The sequence below is a fragment of the Cinclus cinclus genome, chromosome 14, assembly GCF_963662255.1.
Source record: "Cinclus cinclus chromosome 14, bCinCin1.1, whole genome shotgun sequence".
In the NCBI taxonomy this organism is placed as follows: Eukaryota; Metazoa; Chordata; class Aves; order Passeriformes; family Cinclidae; genus Cinclus; species Cinclus cinclus.
Window position 1 is genome coordinate 20350923 of NC_085059.1, and position 21782 is coordinate 20372704.

Consider the following 21782-nt stretch of genomic DNA (forward strand, 5'->3'; position numbering starts at 1 on the left):
TTTATCAAACTCAGCATCATTTCCTACTTGACAAAAATCTGCTGTCAGAACACGACAGCTTTGACACCTGGGATGCTTCCTGGTACCTTCAAACTTTCTTTTTCAATTTAAATACGCTGAACATGAGAGCACAGAGTAGATAAAACCCTGGAAAAACCTAGGGAAGAGGAGCATGTGTAAGATTTGCAGGCAGAGCAAAAAATCTGGAGGTGAGAGAAGGGCCCAGAACTATGTACAGAGGGAAACTGAAATGCAGCAGGAAAGGCACAGCTTTGATGTGCTGTGCTTCCAAACAAACACTGCTTAAAAAGTTGGAAAGTTTTCATTTTTCAACCTACCTACTAAATGCCACCTGTACTTTATAATCCCCCCCGGCAGGCTGAGAAGAACATTCATATTTCTGAGTAACAGGGTATTTAGTGCAATATCTTTTACCTCAGGAAAACAGTTGAGAAGTGTTAATTTAGCTGTACAAACTCTTTTAATATAAATGACATCATATTTTCCCATAATAATGATGTTTGGGGCTTTTTTACCTCCAAAGTTCTTACAACTCCTTGCACTTTTCTGGATGTGGCCTTAAACCAAAACACATGAAACTACAAAACACAGAATTTTACCAACACATTTCACTTCCAGCCAGTGAGACTTGGTGAGTTTTGCCACCAGAAGGAGAAGTTCAGTTTTTTGGGGCACAAAGTTAAAGACAAACCCAAGAACCATTGCAAAAGCTGTGTCAAAATTCAGTTGGGTTTTCAAAACTCTTCACGTAAGAGGCAGCTTCACACCGAGCTGGGTCAGAGCTGGAGCCTGGAAGCTTCTCTGGAAGAGCCAAAACTGCTTCCAAGTGGCCCAAAAATCCAATGGTGAGAGCTGCTAAAGCTCCCAGGCTGGGCTGGGCAAAGCTGCAGCTGAACAGGCACCAGGCATTGATGGACACCCCTAGTTGGGGTTCAATTAAATGAAATTCTTCTAAGCACAAGTTCAAATTAATTTTTTTTAAGGTATGATTCATTATTTATAGTGAGAGTCACACATAATAGTTTTTTTTTTAGGATCGAGTAATGCATTGAAATAAATTGTATAGCAAGGAATCAGCCCATTAGAGCAGCTAATGAGATCCAAATTTCATACTCTAAAATAGCAGTGAAGATTAAACCACACCCATTTCTGACCAGCTTGAGCTTCAAGTCTGTCAGCAAATCATGACTGGACAGATTTGAACACTCCTCTGAAAAAATAAGACAAAAATCAAACAAAAACATTTTTGAATGCCAATTCAGCATGGACCTTGCTTCATCTGGCCAGGAAAAAGAATGCAACTTTTTCCACTAAAAAAAAAAAAAAAAAAAAAAAAGCTGAAGGAAAAAAAACCTGAAGAAAGTAATTTTTAGGAGGTTATTAGTGATTAACAAATTTAAGCTGAAGACTACTTGTTAAAACTCTCTTATTAAAACATATTTCTGGTAATTATTGGCTAAGAATGTGTCACAGTGCAAAGTCCTTACTTGTGTTTTTTGCTCATTAAACATAATTAGTGGAGCTCTTTCAGCACGAGCAATTGCTCCAGGGAAAACCTTTTCACCCTTTATCTTTTTTGGCTGGTTTACACCAAACACCAGCTTCCACCATGGCAAATCAATTTTATAGCATGACGCTAATTTATATCTAAATTAACTTAAAAATAAATTAATTAACTAGAAATCCCAAAGTTCACCAGGCAACTTAAGCCAATATTCCATGTGGCCACAGTGCTTTTCACCCACAGCCAGGGGGATTCCAGGAGCTCCACACCAGGAAGAGTCAGAGGTGAGCTGGAATGTTTAATGGGAAATGCCAAACAAGCACAGCACCTCACTCCAAATTATAAAAACCTCCTCCAAACACACAAACAAACTCTCAGGAAGCTCTGTTCCATAGAGGACAGCTCAGAACATAAAAAAAAACCCAGGAGACAGGGAAAATATCAGTACATCAATGCATTTAATCTCCTCTTGGCCAATCTTTGTGCTTCAAGGCCTCCTGAAGTTACAAAAATACAATAATATTAGGAGAGCTTTGTAAAATCAAGCATTTTTCACTCAGCAATTTCCATCAGGTTCATTTTATTTATGCCAAAGCACAGGACAACGTGCTGAAGTTACAACACGGTCCTTTAAGTTCTTCAACCTGTTTCCCATATTCAATTTCCTGGAATTTCCATCTTAATGTTTTCAAACCTGGATTTTGACCGAACAATTTAAAAAGTATCTTTCAATAAGGAAATGCTTATGTTAATTGCAATGCAACACCGGAAAGTTATGTTGGCAGATCTCTCAAATTATTATTTGTTTTTTCCACAGAAACTCTGGCTATTCCTCTGCCCACGAAACGCACGACAAACTAAACTCCCATTTTGATGTAGCTTTTTGTTTTGTTTTGTTGTGAGAAAAACAGAATTATAGAATTGTTTAGGCTGGAAAAGCCCTCCAAGTTGCTCAAGTCCAACCATTCCCACTGCCAAGTGCCACCTCCACACCTTAAATCCAGGCAGGGATGGGGACTCCAGCCTGTGGAAGGCTGGACAATCCTTTCCACGAAGGAATTTTCCCAATATCCAGCCTGGAGCTCCCCTGGCACAGCTTGAGGCTGTTTTCCCTTGTCCTGTCACTGCTCCTGTGTCTTTGGGTTTTCTTGGACACTCCTCCTGCGAGCTCCTCTGCAGCCAAACCACACAAAGGGAATTGTGGACTCTGATCTCTTCATCCTCCTCGCTTTAATGATTTGTGCACATCAAAGCCTGATTAAAACCATTTAAGCACTTCCATCACTGAAATCTCTTTAACGTCTTTTGGAAATTAAATTAAATGCAGAAACAAAAAAAAAAAAAAAATCTCAATGTGAATGCACAAAGCTGGACAGTTATAGTCAGGTTTGAGTTTTTATAGTCATGTCAGCAGGAATGGGGAAATACATGGGAGTGCACAGTTCTTGAAGCCTAATTTATATAAAAATACAATAGACCAATATAAATATCTAATACTCATTTAAAATCAGACACCTTCGACAGGATCACACCAAGGAAAGTGAACATCAGGAATTTCAAAGGAAAATGAAGTGAAAAACTGAATGACTGTTCAATAGTGTGAAATTTCCACAGGAACCAAGTGTTGAGGGAAATATCTGCTCTGGAACAATTTACCTCAGTGAAATCTTAGAACCCCAGCTAAGGACAAGTGGAAACAGTTTTCTTCTGTCTCAGGAGTTTAACTTCTCACTGGTCACAAACACTGCTTTCCCAGTGTCTGGTTCTGCAAATTAAGCATTCTTTATTTTCTTCTTCAACTGGAAAAAGTCTGTCAATAAAGTGATGTATCACCCAACTCCAGTGAGGCACCAACTTTCCAGGAGATGACAAAGTGACACCAAAACCGGGCTGCCCAGGTTTTTTGTTTCTTTTAACAGCACACACAGCAAAGGTTACAGAGTTGGAAAAGCTGGAAGTTTTGAGACCTGCTTTGGTCTGAGATCTTTCCTGACACCTCCCAACCCTCAGCCACCCCAGGAGCTGCAGGAGGAACAGAACCATCCCAGGGCTCATTTCTGCCCCTCCACCAGGAACCCAGAGAGCTGAAAAACTGAGGGAAGTTTCCAGCCCAAAGGATAAACAGCTTAGAGCTCCTCTTGGAAACTGCAAATAATGTGGGATCATCAATCCTTCAGAAACAAACACACTGAAGAGAAGAACACCATTATCCTGCCTTTGCTCTCCTACCTCTTCATGTTCCCAGTGTAGTACTGGGAACAGTGGGAAACTGCTGTGAGGCTGGAGCACACCTATCCACAGGGAGAGATATGCAATGATAAAACAGCCTCTCCTGGAAAACATGATCACTGCAGGACTGCACATCAGTAAAAGTACAGTCTAATTGTTTAATTATAAAACATGAAAGCAGCACTTTCAATAACTTATCAGTAAATGTTGTGACGTGAATAAAAAGTAAGATGAACTGTAAAAAAAAAAATCTGTAAAAAGGGGCTCTGAGCTGCCTCAAGACGTGTTGTTTTCCTTAAAAAGATGAGCAGGTAGATTTCTCTTAATGAGCTCTTAACAGAAGAAAATTAGTTCAAGACTTCAGGGCAAGAACTTCTCTTATTCCAGGTTTGTACAGTATGGAGTATAAGGAGATTTTTTTTCCTGCTGGTACCTGGTGCTACTGGCAGTTAATAACCCAGGTTTTACAGTCGTCACTAAGAATTAATGAACCAAGTGAGAACAAGAGACAAGACAACCCGAGGAACTCCGAGCACTGGGGAGAAAACACCGAGTTATGGAAAAGAGGGGTTTGAAACACAGAGGTGAAGTTGTAAAAATTTGAGAGCCTGGGGAGATGGCAGACACCAAATGAGACACGAGTGCATAAGGCAGACAAGCTCCCAGCTCTCAGCTCCAGGGAATTTTGGCCAGCACGTCCAAGGCTGGCCCAGCCCCAAGGAGCTGTGCCATGGCACAGGGTCACCTCAGAGAGCACCAGCACTGCTCCAAACTGGGAAGTGCTAATTCAACTGGAACAGACATCTAGTGCAAGCAGCTGGAAAGAGAATAAACCTGGATTCTTGCAAGAAAAGCCAGGGGCAGAGAACAGCACAGCTTCAGCACCTGGGGCTGCCTGTGCTCAGAGTGGTTTGCTGACAGGAAGGAGCAGAGGCTGTGCTTGGATTTCCTAAGCACTGACAGCAGCCCTGTCATTTCACAAGCTGCAGAGCATCTCGTTAGTCATTAGTGACTGCAGAGAAGGAACCGTCCTGCAAGAGAAGAATAACTGCCACACAAGTTCTTTCATCTTGAGTTTTGCAATTCTATGAACTTGATTGCTTATTTTCTTAGTTTAACACAGTTAGCAAGATATTTTACATACATCTAACCCTGCTCTAGCTAAATGTAATCTGTTAAAGTTTCTTGACTCGTTTCCAGACACTTCATCCTGCAGCCTCTCCCTCTCCCCACACTCAGGGTGTTCTGTTCTCTCAGTTTAGAGGAGGTGACACCAACCTCATTTTGGTTTTGGTACACACTCTGAAGGCAAAGGAAGACAGGGGATCTTGGTGGGAAGGGACCTCAAAGCCCACCCAGTGTCACCCCTGCCATGGCAGGGACACCTCCCACTGTCCCAGGCTGCTCCAGCCCCAATGTCCAACCTGGCCTTGGGCACTGCCAGGGATCCAGGGGCAGCCACAGCTGCTCTGGGCACCCTGTGCCAGGGCCTGCCCACCCTCCCAGGGAAGGATTCCTTCTGTGGATCTCATCTAAACTGAATTTTAAGTACCTAATGTCAAAGTTAGTTATTTCTGAGCCTCTGCTGAAGATAACTGTGACACCATAGTAATGAGAGAAAGGAAATAGGCCTGTAGAACAAACCACAGGTGAGTAACAAACTGAAATTACGTGGCCAAGAACAATTATTGCCACAGAAAAGAAACCCCAGTCACCAAAAACTCCAGACTAGTCTTATATCCTCACACCGGGGGACTGCAAACACGACACTGCAACTCACATTCCTCCCAGCTCAGCACACAACTTTGCTGTGGCCTCTTGGAAGCTGCTCAAGCTCTCTCCACATGCCCAAATCTGCCCATGGCAGAGGTGCTGCCTTCCTGGCTCAGCTCTCAAGACTCAACTCTCAGTATTTCCACCCTCAACACTGCAAATTTCTGATGATCTGGAGCAAAGAGTAAGAGCAGTGATGCGTATAAAACTCCCAAACCAAGAGGATGAGCAGGAAGGGAAGGGATGGAGGCATCAGCAGCAGTCACCAGCAGCCTTGGCACCCATCCTAAGCACTGAAAAAGCAGTGAGGGACACAATGCCAGCAGTTCCACCAGCACCTGGTCACAGAGTCCCTGCTGCCAGGCACCAGAAGATGCCAAGAGCTGCTGTCTCAGTCAGAAGGCACAGTCCCACACGTCCTGAGTCACATCCGACACGGGAGCACCCATGCTGGAAAACACTGGGGCACAACCCAGCTGCCAGCAGCCACAGATGACACTGGGGTGCAAATATCACCCTGTCATGGGCCAGCTGCCACCTCAGGACACAGTGCTGCTGCAGCTCTTTATCTACAAAGCCCCCAAGAAGCAAAGTCCATGGTTTGTGCAGACAGAAATGTGGAATCTTCTCATTAAAGAAATGGCTCATAACCACGCAAAAGCATCTGCACATTCCAGATCCCTAAAAAAAAATAAAAATAAAAATCCCAGAAATCCCAAGTCATATTTTACTGGGGTTTTATCGTGTTTTATCAAGTTCAGGTTGCTAGAACTGGCAAGAATGTTAAACACATAAATATGAATTATTTTTCTGGGTTGCTGTGTGGCTTCTTACACAAAAACTGACCCCAGGGGCTCAGTCTCACTCGCTTAATCTTTGAGACAAGGAGAAAAATCATAAAATAAGAACTGCAAAGATGTTTAGAGGAAATATCAGGGACCTGAGACAGCTTTTGAGATCAGAGTTGAAATTCACCATTTTCATTCATTGCTGTTAAACTGTACTGGAGTCCTGGTGGCACTTTTGGGCCACAATATAGAAAAGATAAAAAAGCTGATAGCATCCAAAGAAGGGACATGGGGACAGGGAAGGAGCTGCTGAGGGCACAGGGATTGTTCTGCTGGAGAAGAGGAGCCTGAGGTCAGAGCTCATCAGGGGCTGCAGCTCCAATCTCTGTGACAGTGACAGGGACAGCACCCAGGGAAGGGCTGGAGGTGGGCCAGGGGATCTTTAGGGTGGATTTTAGGGAAGGTTCTTCCCCCAGAGGGTGCTGGGCACTGCCCAGTCTCTCCCCAGGGAATGCCAGAGCTCCACGGCCATTTGGACACCGCTCCAAGAATGCCCAGGCTGGGATTTTGGGGCCGTGCAGGGCCAGGAGCTGCACTGAATGATCTCGTGGGTCCCTCCCAGCTCAGGATATGCCAGGATTGTCTCACTCTTGAACACAGGAGACTCTGCTCTCACACAGAGCTGCAAACACACAGGAGACAGCAAACAACAAAACCTGACGTCGATACATTAATAAAGCCAAGATATTAATAATTCCAAAAGATAAATTTTCCCTTTTGTTCCTGACCAGCAAGACGTGCCCCAGTCCCAGTACAACCACTGAGTAACTTCAGGGTGACACTGGGACTGTCTCACACCTCGAGGCAGACACACAACAACGACAGCTTGGGAAGTTCAATCACATTTCCCTCATTAGAGGAGACGATGAAATGACCAACCAGGTGCACAGTCACTCTCGAAAAGCACTTCACTAAACCCTGTTTTGCAATAACCCCCCCCAGGCTGCAAATCCCCATTTGCCAGGGATCTGAGAGAAGAATTCAGTAGTTTTAAAAGAATGTCAGGAACTAGAAATCCACCTGAGAGATCAGTAGCTGGAAGGGAGCCCAGGTGACAAATAAAACACAGACCTGAGCAGAACCAGCTCATTCACAAGAGGAACACTGAGACTGCCCAGTCCCACAGGGCCAGTTGCCATCACTGGAAACATGGGAATGTTTAAAACCACCAGTATTCCTGAGAAAACGACCAAACAAGGCCATAATAAGGCCAGAGATGAGCTGGGGGGACAGCAGGTCCCACACCTGCCCCTTTTCAGGCTCCTTGTCCATTGTACAGCATCTGCCCAAGCTGTGAGTGAGGTCTGGGCACAAGCATTCGGTTCTCCCCAAAATTCAGCCAAGCACCTGCTCATTTTCAGAAGAGAATCACAGACACAGCACTGAATGCACCAATATCTGGGTTACACACCTCAACACTTTTATGCTTTGTTTTGTTCATTGGAAAAGGGGGAAAAAAACGAAAAAACAAGTCAGCTCAGAGTCCAGGAATGTTAAACGGCTGCTCTTTTACAAAGTCCAATAGAACCCCCCACCAGGGATGAGGTTTTACATAACAGCCACCCACTCACTCGGGGCCCGGATTGTGTCCGGAACTCAGACTCCTCCTTACCCTGACCTGCGGCAGCACCTGCCCGAAGTCCATTCCGAGAGCGCTGCAGCCCCGGGAACCCCCCCGGCCCCCGCAGCCCCCGAGCCCCGCAGCCCGCGTCGGTCCCGCCCGCTCCATCCCGGAGCGGCTCCGGCCCCGAACCGCGGAGAGTAAAGGGGAAGGAACAAAGCCCTGACGTCAATTACCGGAACAGGATTAAATCCACCACCGGGGAGGGAAGCGCAGCGGCCCCGCCAGCATCGAACCCCCCACCCAAATTCCCGTTCCAGGGAACGCCCCGGGTTGTGCTTCCCGGGGAGGGACCCCCGCCCTCCGCAGGGTGTCACCGCGGGCCAAAGCGCGGGGAAATCCGCGGCTCCCGGCGGGAGATGCGTGTGGAGCGGCCGATCCCGCCCTCGGGCCCGCCGGTCCCGCCGCGGAGAAGCGGCCGGGATGTCCCGGGAGGGGCGGGGGCGGCGCGGCCCCGGCGCTGCCCCGGTGCCGGCGGGAGGCCCATCCCGGCCGCGCTCACCTGCGCTGGCCGCTCCGCTAGGCCCGGACCATCTCCTGGGTGCCGCCACCGGCGAACGATGAGGCCCGAGGAGCCGCCGGGGAGCCACGGAGCGCCGGGGGGCGCGGGGCGGGCCCGGCCCGGGGGAGGAGGCGGCTCACAGGCGGGCGGCCGCTCCGTAGGGGTCCCGGCGGTCCATGGCGGGCCGTCGCCGGGCTGGCGGCTCGCAGGGCTCGGGCAGGACCGCGGCTCGGCCGGGGCTGCGCTAGGCCCGGTCCCGGTCCCGATCCTGATCCCGGCCCGGTCCCGCCTGGCGCTTCCCGGCGGCCCCCGCGCGCCGCCGCCGCCCCGATCACGTGACGCGCGGAATGACCACGTGACCACGGCGGAGCGCGCGCATGGGGGCGTGGCCTTATCCGGCCCTGCCTCCCTCCTGGGGCAGTGTGCGAATCACGTGAGCAGCGCGCGGGGAGCGCCCCCTGGCGGCGCGGAACTCCCGGTACCCCAACCCGGGACCCCCCATCCCCGGGACCCCCCAACCCCGGGACCCCCCAACCCCGGGACCCCATCCATCCCCGGGACCCCATCCATCCCCGGGACCCCATCCATCCCCGGGACCCCCCATCCCCATCCAGCCCCGGGACCCCCCATCCCCTGTTTCTCCTTGAAAGGTGAGGGCTTTTCCTGAGGCTGTTTTCCTGCCAGGCTGCATCAATTGCTCCCCACAATGAGCAGTGGCAACTTTGCCTAGAGTGGGAGGGACTAAACAGTGCAGTCCCTGGAACAATTCCTAGTTAACATTGGTTTTATAGAATTCCTAATCCAGCAGGAGAGCAGGAAGTGAGGTAGTGGCAGATAAAGGAGGGGAGGGTTAGTCCGTAAAATAAGAACAAGCAGAGACAAAGTAACCAGAAAAGGCAAGAAGAAAAAAGAACCAACCCAATATAAACATTGTATTTGAAACTAAACTTTTTTTTTTTTAAATCTGGATACAGAGGGACTTCTGGCTGGAGAATTCCCTTGGGAGCAACCCTGCCCCTCTGTGAGGGAATACCAGGGCAACTCCAGCTGAAACTGGCACACAAACACCACAAATATTTTAGATATTTGCAGTAAGCATCAACTTAGCAATTACTGTTTAATAATTTATTCACTTTCCCTTCAAATGTTACATTCACTCCACAAGACTTAAACACCTTTCTGGTAGTTTTATTTACAGTCTGCAGCGTGTTCTGTAAAACACAAGACTGGTCACAGACACACAACATAGGTATTTTCAAACATTTAAATAAGTACAGTTTATTCCAAAGTAAGTCTACACACTACTTTTTCCATAAAAATATAAAAAATAGTTTAGTTAGGGTATTTAACCTAATGCCCCCTCCCCAAAAAGGGCACTCTAACAATAAGAAATTCAGGAGACCGCATCACCAAACAAAATACTAATGGCAACTGCTTCGATCCACCAGAACAACAAATAATTCCCACTCTGCACCCAGCAATCCCTGTTCTGCAGCATGTTTGGATCTGCTCTTGTTGGCTTTGTAGGGTTTTGCACTCCCTTGCTTCTCCAGGGCCATTCCCACAAGCAAAGAATGGTTTCCTGCAGACTGTCACTCAGCCCGTGCCTACCAACACAATCCTGAATTTCACACATTCCTTGGGAATCACATCCAGAGGGGAACACTTTCCTTTGAGACCTTTCTTTCAAGGAGTCTTTTACTGAGCATCCAGTGAAAAGTGCCCAGTTCTGTTTGTTATTATTTCTCTGCTTTTGCTGACCATATTCCGGATGGGAGTATTGATGGAGTTCTGCAGAACACCCACTCCAGCCCTTGTCTCACTGGGGTAACACTGAATTCACAAAAAAAAAAAAAAAAAAAAGGCACCAAGAGGAAACTCCTAAAGCAGCACCAGCCCCGATTCACCGAGCTGCTGCTTTCCAACACCAACAACGTGAGTCTCAGTAAACACCTCCAACACACCAGCCAAGGACACAGGGGAGTGAAAAGCCCCGAGGCTGTGGGCAGGACAAGCACTACATTGATCAGTAACAAAACACAGCTCAGCTGGATGGTGCAGTTAAGACTTGACCTGGAAGCATCAGGAAAAGCCATTGGAACAGAAGCTCAGCAGCACAGAATCCATTTGTCACCAGCCAGATGGGAGACTGTGTGGGACACGTTGTGCATTCAGGTTCAACAACGCCAGAGCTCCACAGCAGCACTGAAAAACTCCTGCTTTGAACAGTTCAGAGGATTTTTCTCAATGGAAGTGAAGCTGTCATTAACAGAGGAACAGCACATGATGCACAGCATAATCTACAACAAAAAGCTTTTGCTTTCCAGCATGTAAACATCCAGGTTACTGGACTTCAGCTCATATAAACAAATCTAATGATAGAATTTTTCTTTTTTTTTTTGGAACTAAAAAAGTAAAATCTTCCATAAAAGGATAAACCACAAAAATACTCTCTCAGTTAGTCTCACGTGCCATTTATCACCTTCCATGTCCTATGAGCAACTACGTAAAACACTTAGAAATCTGAGCAGTAGAAATGTTTGACCACTGAATGTTTGGCAGCCGTGTGCTCCAGCCCCCGGCAGGGCATGACACTCACTCCACAGCAGTCCTTCACCTCCCCAGCTATTTCTTCTTCTTCTTCTTTGGGGGCTCATCCTCAGAGCTGCTGTCTGTGGTGCTGCTGCTGCTACTGCTGCTAGAGGAGCTGGAATCTGACTCGAAGTCAGAGGAGGAGGAAGAGCTGCTGGAGGAGGGGGAGGAGGAGGAGGAGGAGTTGCTGTCCTCACTGTCACTGTCCGAGGAGGAGGAGGAGGAGGTAGAGGAGTCCTCACTGTCAGAGGAGGAGTCGCTGGCTGAGCTGTCACTGCTGCTGCTGCTGGAACTGGTCACACTCTTGGACCTGAGAGAGAACAAAGAGCTGAGCACAGCTCTGCCAGAGTCCATCACACACACAGTGTTCCTCTGCTCTGTCGTAATCATCCAGAGCAATTATTTGCCTTGAAAATTTCCATGCCTCATCATCGAAATTTCCAGGCCTCACCATGTAAGATGAATTCCTGTGCCCTCCCCTCCCTTCTCCATTCCTGCATGAGTGGATTTTGGCCGTGTGAGCAACTGCAGAGTGGCCCCAGGGCATGACACAACCCAGCAGGACTGCAGAGAGAGGCAGGGAGGAAAAGCTGGCCAGGATCTCGTTCCGGGCCCTGAGCAGGAGCTTTACTGGCCTGGCTGCCCTGCACTAGCCAAGCCCTGGGGAAAATTACCCAGGCTCACCACTGCAACAGTGAAATTCTGCCACTGCAAGAGTCAGGGGAGGTTTCAGCAGTGATTTCACCAAGGTCAGAGTTGCTCCCAGCAAAAACTGTTCTTAGATTACTCCTGGCAAAGGAAGCCAAAGCACCTGCCACTACAGGATGCTTGTGTTTTCCAGGTGGAGGAGAAGGGTGGAAACAATCCAAGATTTAAACAGAATGATGAACACAGCAAAGAGGATTTCTGTATGCTCCACACTTTTTTTTTTTTCATGTTCAGCCCTTCCTGCAGCCGTTGTTCTCAAGATCAACATCTCTGATTAAGGGGGGTGATATGAATTCCAAGAAAGTAGTACAGTTCAATTCTCTCAGAGATCTTTCCCCAAAGTACAAGATAGTGATTCACCTCTCTTCCCATCAAAGCCAATCAAAGAGCATCCAAAAATGTAAATTATGATACTGCAGAATCTTATTTGCATTATAAAATTAATGCAGCATTTTTTTCTCAGAGGGTTTGGTTAAATGTAACAACTCAGGAAGTGCCTGTGTTAAGGTTATAAAGAGTGTGAGGATTTTTCATCGTATCAACCCTGTCAGCTGACAAACGTGGGTGTGGATTAAACCACAAAGCACTGAAGTTTTTATAATACATCTGCAATCTGCTATCTCTGTGTGCAGACACAGCGACTGCTACAGATAAATCCATAAGGGCTGCTTAAACACTGACTTTTCTGGGGGAAAAAATCAGCATTAAGACAAGGAAAATAAAAAATATGGGAGTAGTAGTTTCAATCTGAGCAGCTGCATGAAATGGGCAGGAATCAGAAGATCCCCTGAGTAACTCTGAACTTGCTTTTCCTGATCACCTTTCAGAGAATCCATGGACATCCAGTGCTCAGGTTTATTCCAAAGCCCACTCCCAGAAACATCAGGATATTGCACTTCAAGTTGCCTTTCCCAGAGGGAAGCAAGAGCTAGGGCTGGGAGAGGAAACAGGCAGGAACTTGTTCTCAGGAGAGGCAACACGTGGGCTGCTGGGACTGACAGCAGGAGGATGGAGATGGGGACAGGTAACACAAAATACAATTTGGGAACATGACTGCAGAAGCTGTAGGCTGGTAATCCAAGATTTTGGAGTTTATCACACCTCTGTGAAAGCACAGAATTTTTAAAGCAATAAATTTTTAAATTCATCCTCCTCAGGACAAGTTTCCAAGAGTTCATGTCTGATTCTGTGCCCCAGTTTGGGCCAGTTGGAGCCCAGGCTGGCACCCTGCTCTGCCCAAACACCCCCAGGGGTTTCCAAAGTGCTCCTGAACCCAACCCACAATTGTGGGCACAGCCAAAGCTGGGGCCTGAGGGGAGGGACGCAGGACACAAGCCTGCCCTGCAGCCAGATTTCCCTGTGCTCCAGTACCAGGTGGGCTCCCAGGGATAACTCAGGCATTCCAGGTGGGACAGTGAGGCCAAGGAGCAGCTGGAAGGTGGCTTTAGTACCTGAGGTCACAGGGCTCTGCAGGAGCTGCTCTGCCTCAGCCTGTTTTTCTGGTTAGGCCTGAGCTCCCTCATTAGTGTTTATATCAAAACAAACACACTCTGTGGAAAAGGCTTGTGCTCCTCCTGCCACAGCCCAAACTTTTAGAGTTTTAATTTGACTCTGGAAGTTAGAAATTTGCTGGATTCTCCACATTTAATTCTCCCCATGTTATAATAAAAATCTAAATAGCAAACTGACTGGAAAGGAATTTATACTGAAGGATTCTGTGCTTGCATAGAAGCAGGAGAATAATTCAAATTTACAAGAGTTTTAAAATTTCAAGGAGAAAGTGCCCAAGCTCCCCTTCCCCACGAACCTTTTCTCCCTGTCCATTTTTTGCACTGGTTTGGAGCTCAAATACTCTGTAAATAATTATGCCAGCAAAGGCTGCAGTGTCTGAGAAAGCTGAGGCAGGAAGAGGTCTGAGCTGCCCAGCTCAAAACCAGTTAATTCATGATCTCACCGGTCCTGAGTAACCCCAGCAATAAATTGGCACTTCTGGGAAAGCAGCCTTTGCTAGAACACACTGAGACAGCCCAGCATTCCAATAAACCACATTCCACAGAACAGCCTGGAATAAAGGAACACTTTAAAGATCTGCTCTGCCTTATTTACTGCCTGCCACACACAGCAAAGGACTTAAACAGGCCTTTAAATACCTCCTGAAAACTGGGTTAGATCAGACTGAGACACAGACGTGACAACGAAGGGGAAGAGATGCTGGGGCTGTGACTGCACAGACATTCCCTGGTGTAAAACTCCCAACATGATTCCAGGGGTGTTACAGCCACAGTTCTGGCTGTTCCTCCTTTCCATTTGCTAAGAAAGCAAATTCCCAACTAAACATTAATGCAAAGTAAAGCACAAACAATGTCAAGAGAGTTCTTGGCACCAACCAGGACTTGGAGGGGGGGCAGGGTCATTTCCTGGAGTTTGGTTTAGTTTGGGATCGAGGGGGTTTTATTTGGTTTTGGGGTTGGGTTTTTTAAGAGGTTTGATTTCATCATCTAGACAAAGCTTGAGAGAGAGAGAGAGAGAGAGAGAGAGAACTGGAGGAAAAGGGAGTAGAAGCAGCAGAAGTCAGAGCAGGATGGGCAGGTGGAACAATGAGAGAACAGAAACCCCCGTGCCAGCCTTGCTTCAGAGACTCCTGATGGACTCTGGGGCAGAAATAAGAAGACTTTTATTATTACAGCAAGATCATACAGGGGGTGGAAAATCAACAGGGAGAAAACCAGAGAATAAAATTTTGAGAGTTTTTGAACAGGGAAGAGTAGAAATCCTCCAGATGTCTGTCAGACAAAAACTGGTAACAGCCTCAAAGCAGCAAAATCAAAAATTATTTGCAAAGCTGAATTTCACCATCCCCCTCCCAGAGTCCTGCTGGAACAGCCAGTGCAGGACCAGTCCCACCAATCCCCACATACCTTTTTTTCTTGGTCTTCTTTTCTGCAGCACTTTCTCCAGTGCTAATTAAGGGGGAAAAAAAAGAATGGCTTTGATTAATGCAATAGGAAAATTAAATAACTAGCAGCACACTGAGGCCAAGTTTAATATTCAAAGGGCACTGGGCAGCTCAGTCCAGTGCAAAGCAGAGCAAAATCCACCTGAGCCAGGGGAGGAAAAGCCAGCAATTCACCTCTAATTTTCAGTGCTATTTATGCTCTACTCTCCCCTTTGCCTCATTTTGTATGGACAGCAGCATCTGGGATTTGAAAGGCATAGGAGAAACAGATACAAAGAAGTTGTGTGTAACTATATTTAGCAATAAGTGGATTGACTGAAATCAAGGGTAAAAAGCTTGACTTAGCCTGTAGCTTTCACATTTCTTTCAAGTGCATAAAGAAACAGAAAAATCCATTTATATTGATGCTTTCCAGCTATGTGTCTTTCAGATTCCCAAGTGTTCATCCCCTCATAGAGTTTTAGTGGTGCCACAGAAGAAAGTTCTTTGTGTGCCACCAGAAAAATGAGATTTCTCCAATTTTTTATTTTTACACATAAGGCATGAAAGCATTATGATCACACAAGTTCTCCACAATCCCCAGGCTCTGCTGTGGGCAAGGGGAAGATTCACTGACATTCAGATTCCAATCCCTCCTGTCCATATTTACATTCCTAAGGCCTCAGACCCTCTGCAGGTAACCAGGGCATTCCCAGGTGAGAGGAGTCACTGTAAGAATTACAGAATTAAACCCCAAAGCACCTTTGAGGAGACAGGACCTAACTCGGGGAGTGCCTCCCTCTCGTGTGTAAGGTGTGAGTTACTCAGGAGTTACTCCAGGGGTTCCTGCTCTGGACACTGCCTCACCCTCAGAGCCACAAACCCAGCTCAGGGCTGGGCTCAGAGTTCCAGCATCCCCAGGAATAAGCACTCCCTCAGCTCCCAGCCCTGCTCCAGGCTGGCAGGCACTGAGGGGTTCACTGACACCTCCAGAGTGGCCACCAGAACTGTGGGGCCAACACTGGACAAGCACAGGAAGCCTGGAACGACTGGGAAAGGAGTTCATGCTGCAAACGCCTGGCTGAGGTTGTCAGAGGTAAATATTGACCTGTTCATGCTGGGTTTGCCCTCTGGTTAATGATTCCTGTGTTCTTTCAAGGTGGTGACACAGGCTCTCCAAAGCAGAGCTGTGGGAGACCCAACTTCTCCAAAGGCAAGGAAGAACCTCCCACAGCAAGAGACACAATAAGTGCCACACAGGTGTGAGGCAGGAAGTTGTTTTTCCATGAAGAAAAAGCTTCATCCTTGGAAGTGTAGCACTGGCAGCAAAGGAACAGGATCCCTCCTGGCCCAGCTAAGGAGCTTATGATTACATAAACCCTGGGAATGCAGCCCCATCCACCAGGATTAAACACTGCTCCCACCTGGGGATTACTCAGGTTTCCTTCCTCAAGATGGTTTCTCCCAGCACATGCCCCTCACTGTAAGAGTCCCAAACCTTTTGTGCCAGAATGGCCAGTCCTGAAACTCCCACATAAAATGATCCCCACACTCAGATTCAAGCCCAAGGACAGGACAAGGAATTTTACCTTCAATTCACCATCCTCCAGTGGTAACCTGCAGAATTCACCAGAGAAGGGGCACAAAAGCAACAAGGAAATAATCTGAGCCTTAAACTCAAACTCAGCCTAAAAATCTTCAGTGGCTGAAGAGATTTTGCCTCTAATGGAGCCAAGTGTCAGAGCCCAAGCACTCCTGATCCATTTACAACACTGGATGACTAACTGCTCCACAATTACTCACTGGATCAAAATTAATTTCAAAATCAATCACTTTACATCACTCTCTTCACAAGTTAATGAGTTCCACTCAGGGCAGGGTTTCAGGCCTGTGACTCAGTTGTTGCTGAGATGGAGCAGCTGAGGAGGCCAAAGAGCCCTGCCTGAGCTCCCACCCTTCTCTGTCCCATCAGGAGGCAGCAAAAGCTGGGAATGCTCTCCCTGCCTGCCAGTGGGATGAGCTGGAAGTGGCAGTGACTGAGGACACGTGGCCAAACCCTCAGGAATTCCAGATGCAAGGAGTGGCACTGGGAGTGACCCTGTCCCTCTCCAGCTCCCAAAACCAAAGGAGAAGAGTGGCAAAACCAACCCTGACACTCAGGAATTCCATGGAAAACTGAGGTGCTGCATTACTGCTGCCTCTGGATCTGCCTGGGGGAAGCATTAAAATGTACTCCCAGGGCAAAGTGGAAAGGAAATCAGGTGCCACATGCAGAGTTCTGTTTAGGTTTCTCTGTCCCTTCCACCTCCTGGGCTGTCACAAGAGGAAATAATTGCGCAAGTCAGTGAAATGCTTTTACTTCATGCTTGATAACTCAAGTCTCCTTTACCTGCCTGACCCCTGCAGCTCCCAGGAAGCAGCAGGAGCAGGGTTGGGCCAGGTTTAACTGCAGCTCTGAACAGCAAATCTGACATGGGGCAAGAATTTGCTATAAATACATTTACAGCTTTCACACCCATCTGCTTGGACAGCAGAAAAACATGAAATCAAACAACCAAGGAATTTAGGAAACCACTCCACTACCAAAAAGGCTCCAACTGATTTAACTTTGGCTCAGTGCCTAGTTTTTGCTTCAGACAGGCTAAAACGTGTAAATGTATTTCAGATAGAGCAGGTGTTTATGAAATTAAAATGTTGATTTTAATTCTCTGGGAACTGAGTGTACATATTTCACCTAGCACACAAATCAGCTTTACATTAAGCACACATCCCACAGTCTGGAGGAAAATATCATAGAAAATGGGCTGGGACAACATCTTTTATTTCAGTCATAAACCAGATATTTCATCCTGCCACTCTTACCTCTGTTGCAGCAGAAGTTGCTTTTCTTTCTCCTTAAGGATTTTGGCCAGCTGAGCTGTCCTTGAAGGCCTGTGCAGGTATTTCCTCTTCCCTTTACATTCATATGTCCAGTGGCCAAACTCTAAACACTTCTGACACCTCACATGCTGCTTGTTTGCCTCCCTAGAAAAATGCAGAATTGCTTAAGTAACTCATTCCAGGTCTGTTCTACACAGTGAAAAAATATTTAGTTTTTTTATCATGCAGTTTTAATCAAGCAATGATTAAACTAAATGTTCACAGGTGCTTCAGATTTTCATTTGAATGGGCAGTAGCACCAAGTAGACACAGAATTCAGGCAAGCAGATCTTGATTTATTAAAACACTTTCACATGGGAACAATCAAACTGCTCAATTTGCTGCTACCCAACAGCTGCAGGTGGTTCTGGCTTCAGAGAAATCACTGAAATTGTGTTTTAGCACAAAGAGTTCCTGAAGTTAAGCATCCAAGTCCCAAACTGCCCAATTCTCACCCACAGCCCACTACCCTCTGCGAGGCTCCCAGTAAATCCAAAAAAAGCTACAGCCAGGAGCTGGTAAAGCCTGGCCCAAGGTTTATCTTTGGGACAATCAGATTCCCAAATTCTGTGCAGAGTGAATGGAGCCAGACCTCCCCAAACACCTGCAGCAGCAGGGAGAGCCCACACTCAATTTCAGTTCTCTGGTAAAATCCCCCGGGCATTTTCAGCCATCAGGGAAGGGAAAATGCTCCTATTTTCATGCTGGAGCTCTTAAGCTGCTGTTCTGAAGCTCTGCAAAGCTGTTTTGCCTCCTCTCCCAGCTGCTCTCCTCCTTTACAAACAAGGGAACTCACCCAGCCTGGGCACTGCTCAAGGTCACAACCAAAATTAGTCCTGAGCTCAGGGCTGTGCCACTTCAGTTCCCTACCACTGCTGTATCTTCCTGCCACCTTCAGTTTTTGTTCTAAGCACCAAACCATGAATTTTTCAAGGCCAGGCCATCTAAGCTATCTGAAATAGCAGCCTGGCTGATCTAGGAAGCTCCCAGATCCATGGATGAGGATGAAGTGACAGACCAGCAGGGAGCATTTTTCCTTCTTCCAGCCAAGCTGTGAATTGCTTCTCCCTCAGCTTCAGCCACCACTTTTTGTGCCACTTTCTGAAGGGGACCTTATGCTGAACATGCATCCCTTTTTCAATGCAGAGCATTTGGCTGCAACCTCAAGCCTTAGAAATGCTCAGCACGAAAAACTGATGGCAATCCCAGCCTGCACACTGAACTTGGACTTGGGCAGGAATCAGCATATCTCGGAATGAACAGAACCCAACAGCTCAGAGGGGTTTGCTGTGCCTCTTTCTCCTTGCCACAGCAGTTACAGTCCCCCCCATCAATACCCACCCCCAAAATCAGTGTTTGTCTCCCTCAGACCCACCCTGAGCTGGGCCCACAATGTGGATGTTTAAACAACAGCCCCATAACTCAGCACTGGCAGGACTGCAGAACTGCTCTCGCAGCAGACAATCCCATAGAAGCTAAAAGGGTGAAGGATTAAGCCCTAAAGACAAGTTAATTAACAGAAGAACACGAGCCCTGCTCAGCAGCTGCAGATCTACAACCAGTACATCAGCACTAATGAGTCTGGCACTAATAAAAAGCACAAAACTGAAGGGAACTTTGAGCAGGGATCAGCAACCCCAAGACTGGAGCAAAGACTGACAGAGGCACAGCTCAGCACAGACCCAGCAAGCACAAATACAGCAAATCTAAAAACGGAGTCCTTAGCTCAAAGAAAATAGCAACTCAAAAGAACAAGCATTCCAGGGGTACTTTGAAATCCCAAGATACTTTCCACTGGAAAACAGAAAAGAAATTATTACTAAATCACAAAGAAATTCGTGACCACATCTTGCACACTGTGATTGGGCAAAACCCCTACGGTCCAAAAATTGAAACAAGAGAAATAAATTAAGGAAAAAATAAACACCCAAATCAACAAAGCTGAAAAACCAACGCCAGCACTCCACGGGAGTGGGACACACATTCGCTGCGCTTCACAAACAAGCAAAAATGTAGTTGCTTCTTCTCAGGGTTCTGCAATCAGATCCCTTCGATGCTGAGGGAATTACTCGATTGCAACATCCCCGGCTGAGCGAGTCGCTCGCTTGGCTTTCCTTTACCTTTTCGACAGCTCCGCAAACTCCACAGAGTAACATAAACCTGAACGCTACTTTTTCACAAGTGAACTGTTGGGTTTGCGATGAGGAGCGGGGAAGTGACCCCGAGAGCTCCTCCCCGCTCCCCGAGCCCCCGGGCCCGCTCCCAGCGGCAGCGCCGAGCGCCAGAGGCCGGCACAGCCCCCGCAGCCCCCGCACAACCGCTGCCGCGGGCCGCCCTGGGCGGCAAAGGTCCCGCCGCCACCCTCGAGTCCAAGCCCCGGCCACGCACGGGACACCGGAGGCCGCCATCACTTCGTCCCAGCCGTGTTTTGGGGCGGTTTCCCCTCGGGACACAGCGCAGCGGCGTGGAGGCCTCAGAGCGCCGGGAAAACGCCGGGCGCCGTGGCCTCACCAGCGCCCGCCGCTCCTCAGCCCGTGCCCGCCCCGCGCAGCACCCCGGGCCACTCACGCCTGTCTGCGGGCAATCAGCCGGTGCATGGGCGTCGCCATCTTAACGCCTGGGCCGGAAGTGAGGCTGCTGCGGGGAACGGCGGGACTAGTGGCGGCTGCGGGGCATGCCGGGACGTGCGGCCTGTGGGCAGCGCGCCGCCGCCATAGAGAGCGAGTCCTCCAGAATCATAGAGACTGATTCCTCCAGGATAATAGAGACGGAATCCTCCAAGGTCATTGAGAGTGAGACCTCCAGAGTTATAAAGAGCTATTCTTCCGGGACCATAAAGAGTCTTCCAGCGGCCAGAGCGGCAGTGCCCGCACTCTCTATCATCCCTGCCGCTCCCGCCGCGTCATTGCCGGGCCCGAGCCCGAGCCCGAGCCCGAGCCCGGTCCCTTTTCGTGTTCCTGTCCCTGTTCATTTCTTGGGTACTTTGCGGTTTGTTTAGTGGGCAGTCATCCAGCTCTGATGGTTTAATTTGTAAACTCATGATATCTAATAATCTTTCAGGTTTGATGGAAAACTATGAAACCAGGAGAAAAGGAAATTTATCATTTTAATATTTATTTCCCTGCAAATTCTTGACAGAACTGGTGGAAACGGCTCCTGGGCAACTTTGGTAGCACAGGCAGGTGGGATTTTACAGAGTTGTGTGGTTTATGTCAGAGCTTGGGGCAGCGTGATTGCCAGATCCCTCAGCGGAGGGGATCTCAAATCCCTTTCCTATCTGAATATCCCAGAATAGCCCCGTGAACCTTACGTCAGGTGACGTGTGAGGGTTATTTCCAGCAGCCCAAGGAAGGGCCTGTCACAGATTGCAGCCAGGGATTATTTTAAGCCTACATTTGTGGTTGTGTTTGGCTGGCGTTAATGAATTCCGAGACTGAACGGGAATTGCAATGAACCGTAAACTGAGGCTGGGGCTTCTGGGAGGACACTGGGATACACAGTGCTGCTGGATTTCCAGTGAAATCATAGATGTGTTTCTTATGCAGATCACAGGAAAAGGAGGGTGTTGGGTGTGCCAGGCAAGGATTTAGATGTGAGTAACTTTTGGGAATGTCTGGGGGCTGCAGGCTGGGATCAGGAGTGCCCATGGCCCAGAGTGAGTCGAGCACTGAATGAAGCACAGGGTTGATGCCTGGAGAGGTACCTGGAACAGAGGCTGGGCAGAGGTAAAGGAATAAAGTGGGGATTTATTAAAAGCCTTCAAAGGATTCACCTCAGGCAGTGCCAGAGCCTGCTCGAGGCTACACCCAAGAGGGACCCCAAGTCAGGAGTTTTTTATAAGTTTTGGTGCATTTCCACCTTGGGGTTCATTGTCCCAACCCAGCTCCAGGCTCTGCAGTCCCACCCTCCCAGATTCTCTCCTCAATTCTCTGCTCTTTGCACTTTCTGGGGCTGAAGCTGCAGAGGTGTCCTTGGTTGTGGGCTGGAAAAGGATTGTTTTGTGTGACTGAGCTGTGAGCAGAACTTGGAACACTTGGTGTGGAGTTCAGAGTTATATCCTAATGCAGTGCAGAGTCTGGGAAATATAAAAGCTAAAACTTCAGGCATCAGGGTGGATACTGTGAGGAACA

At 47.9% G+C, this 21782-nt stretch overlaps 2 protein-coding genes across 3 annotated transcripts in view; both read right to left on the bottom strand.

The window, feature by feature from the left end:
* The window catches only part of AFF4 (ALF transcription elongation factor 4), a 46881-nt gene extending 38306 nt beyond the window's left edge, over positions 1–8575 (bottom strand). The window contains exon 1 of one of the 2 annotated variants that reach the window (XM_062502409.1): positions 8499–8575. The gene's annotated coding sequence lies outside the window, so the exon portion shown is untranslated. Of the gene's footprint in view, positions 1–7987; positions 8017–8498 lie in introns of those variants that run through there. The other variant, XM_062502410.1, reaches the window with a different exon arrangement.
* A 1063-nt stretch (positions 8576–9638) lies between these two features.
* ZCCHC10 (zinc finger CCHC-type containing 10) lies at positions 9639–20261 on the bottom strand. The gene is made up of 4 exons (XM_062502168.1): positions 20221–20261; positions 17596–17757; positions 14717–14758; positions 9639–11400 (listed from the first exon to the last, which is right to left on the bottom strand). Exons 1-4 carry the CDS (start codon positions 20259–20261, stop codon positions 11124–11126), a joined length of 522 nt encoding a protein of 173 aa, XP_062358152.1. The 3' UTR covers positions 9639–11123.
* Positions 20262–21782: the final 1521 nt, after the last annotated feature.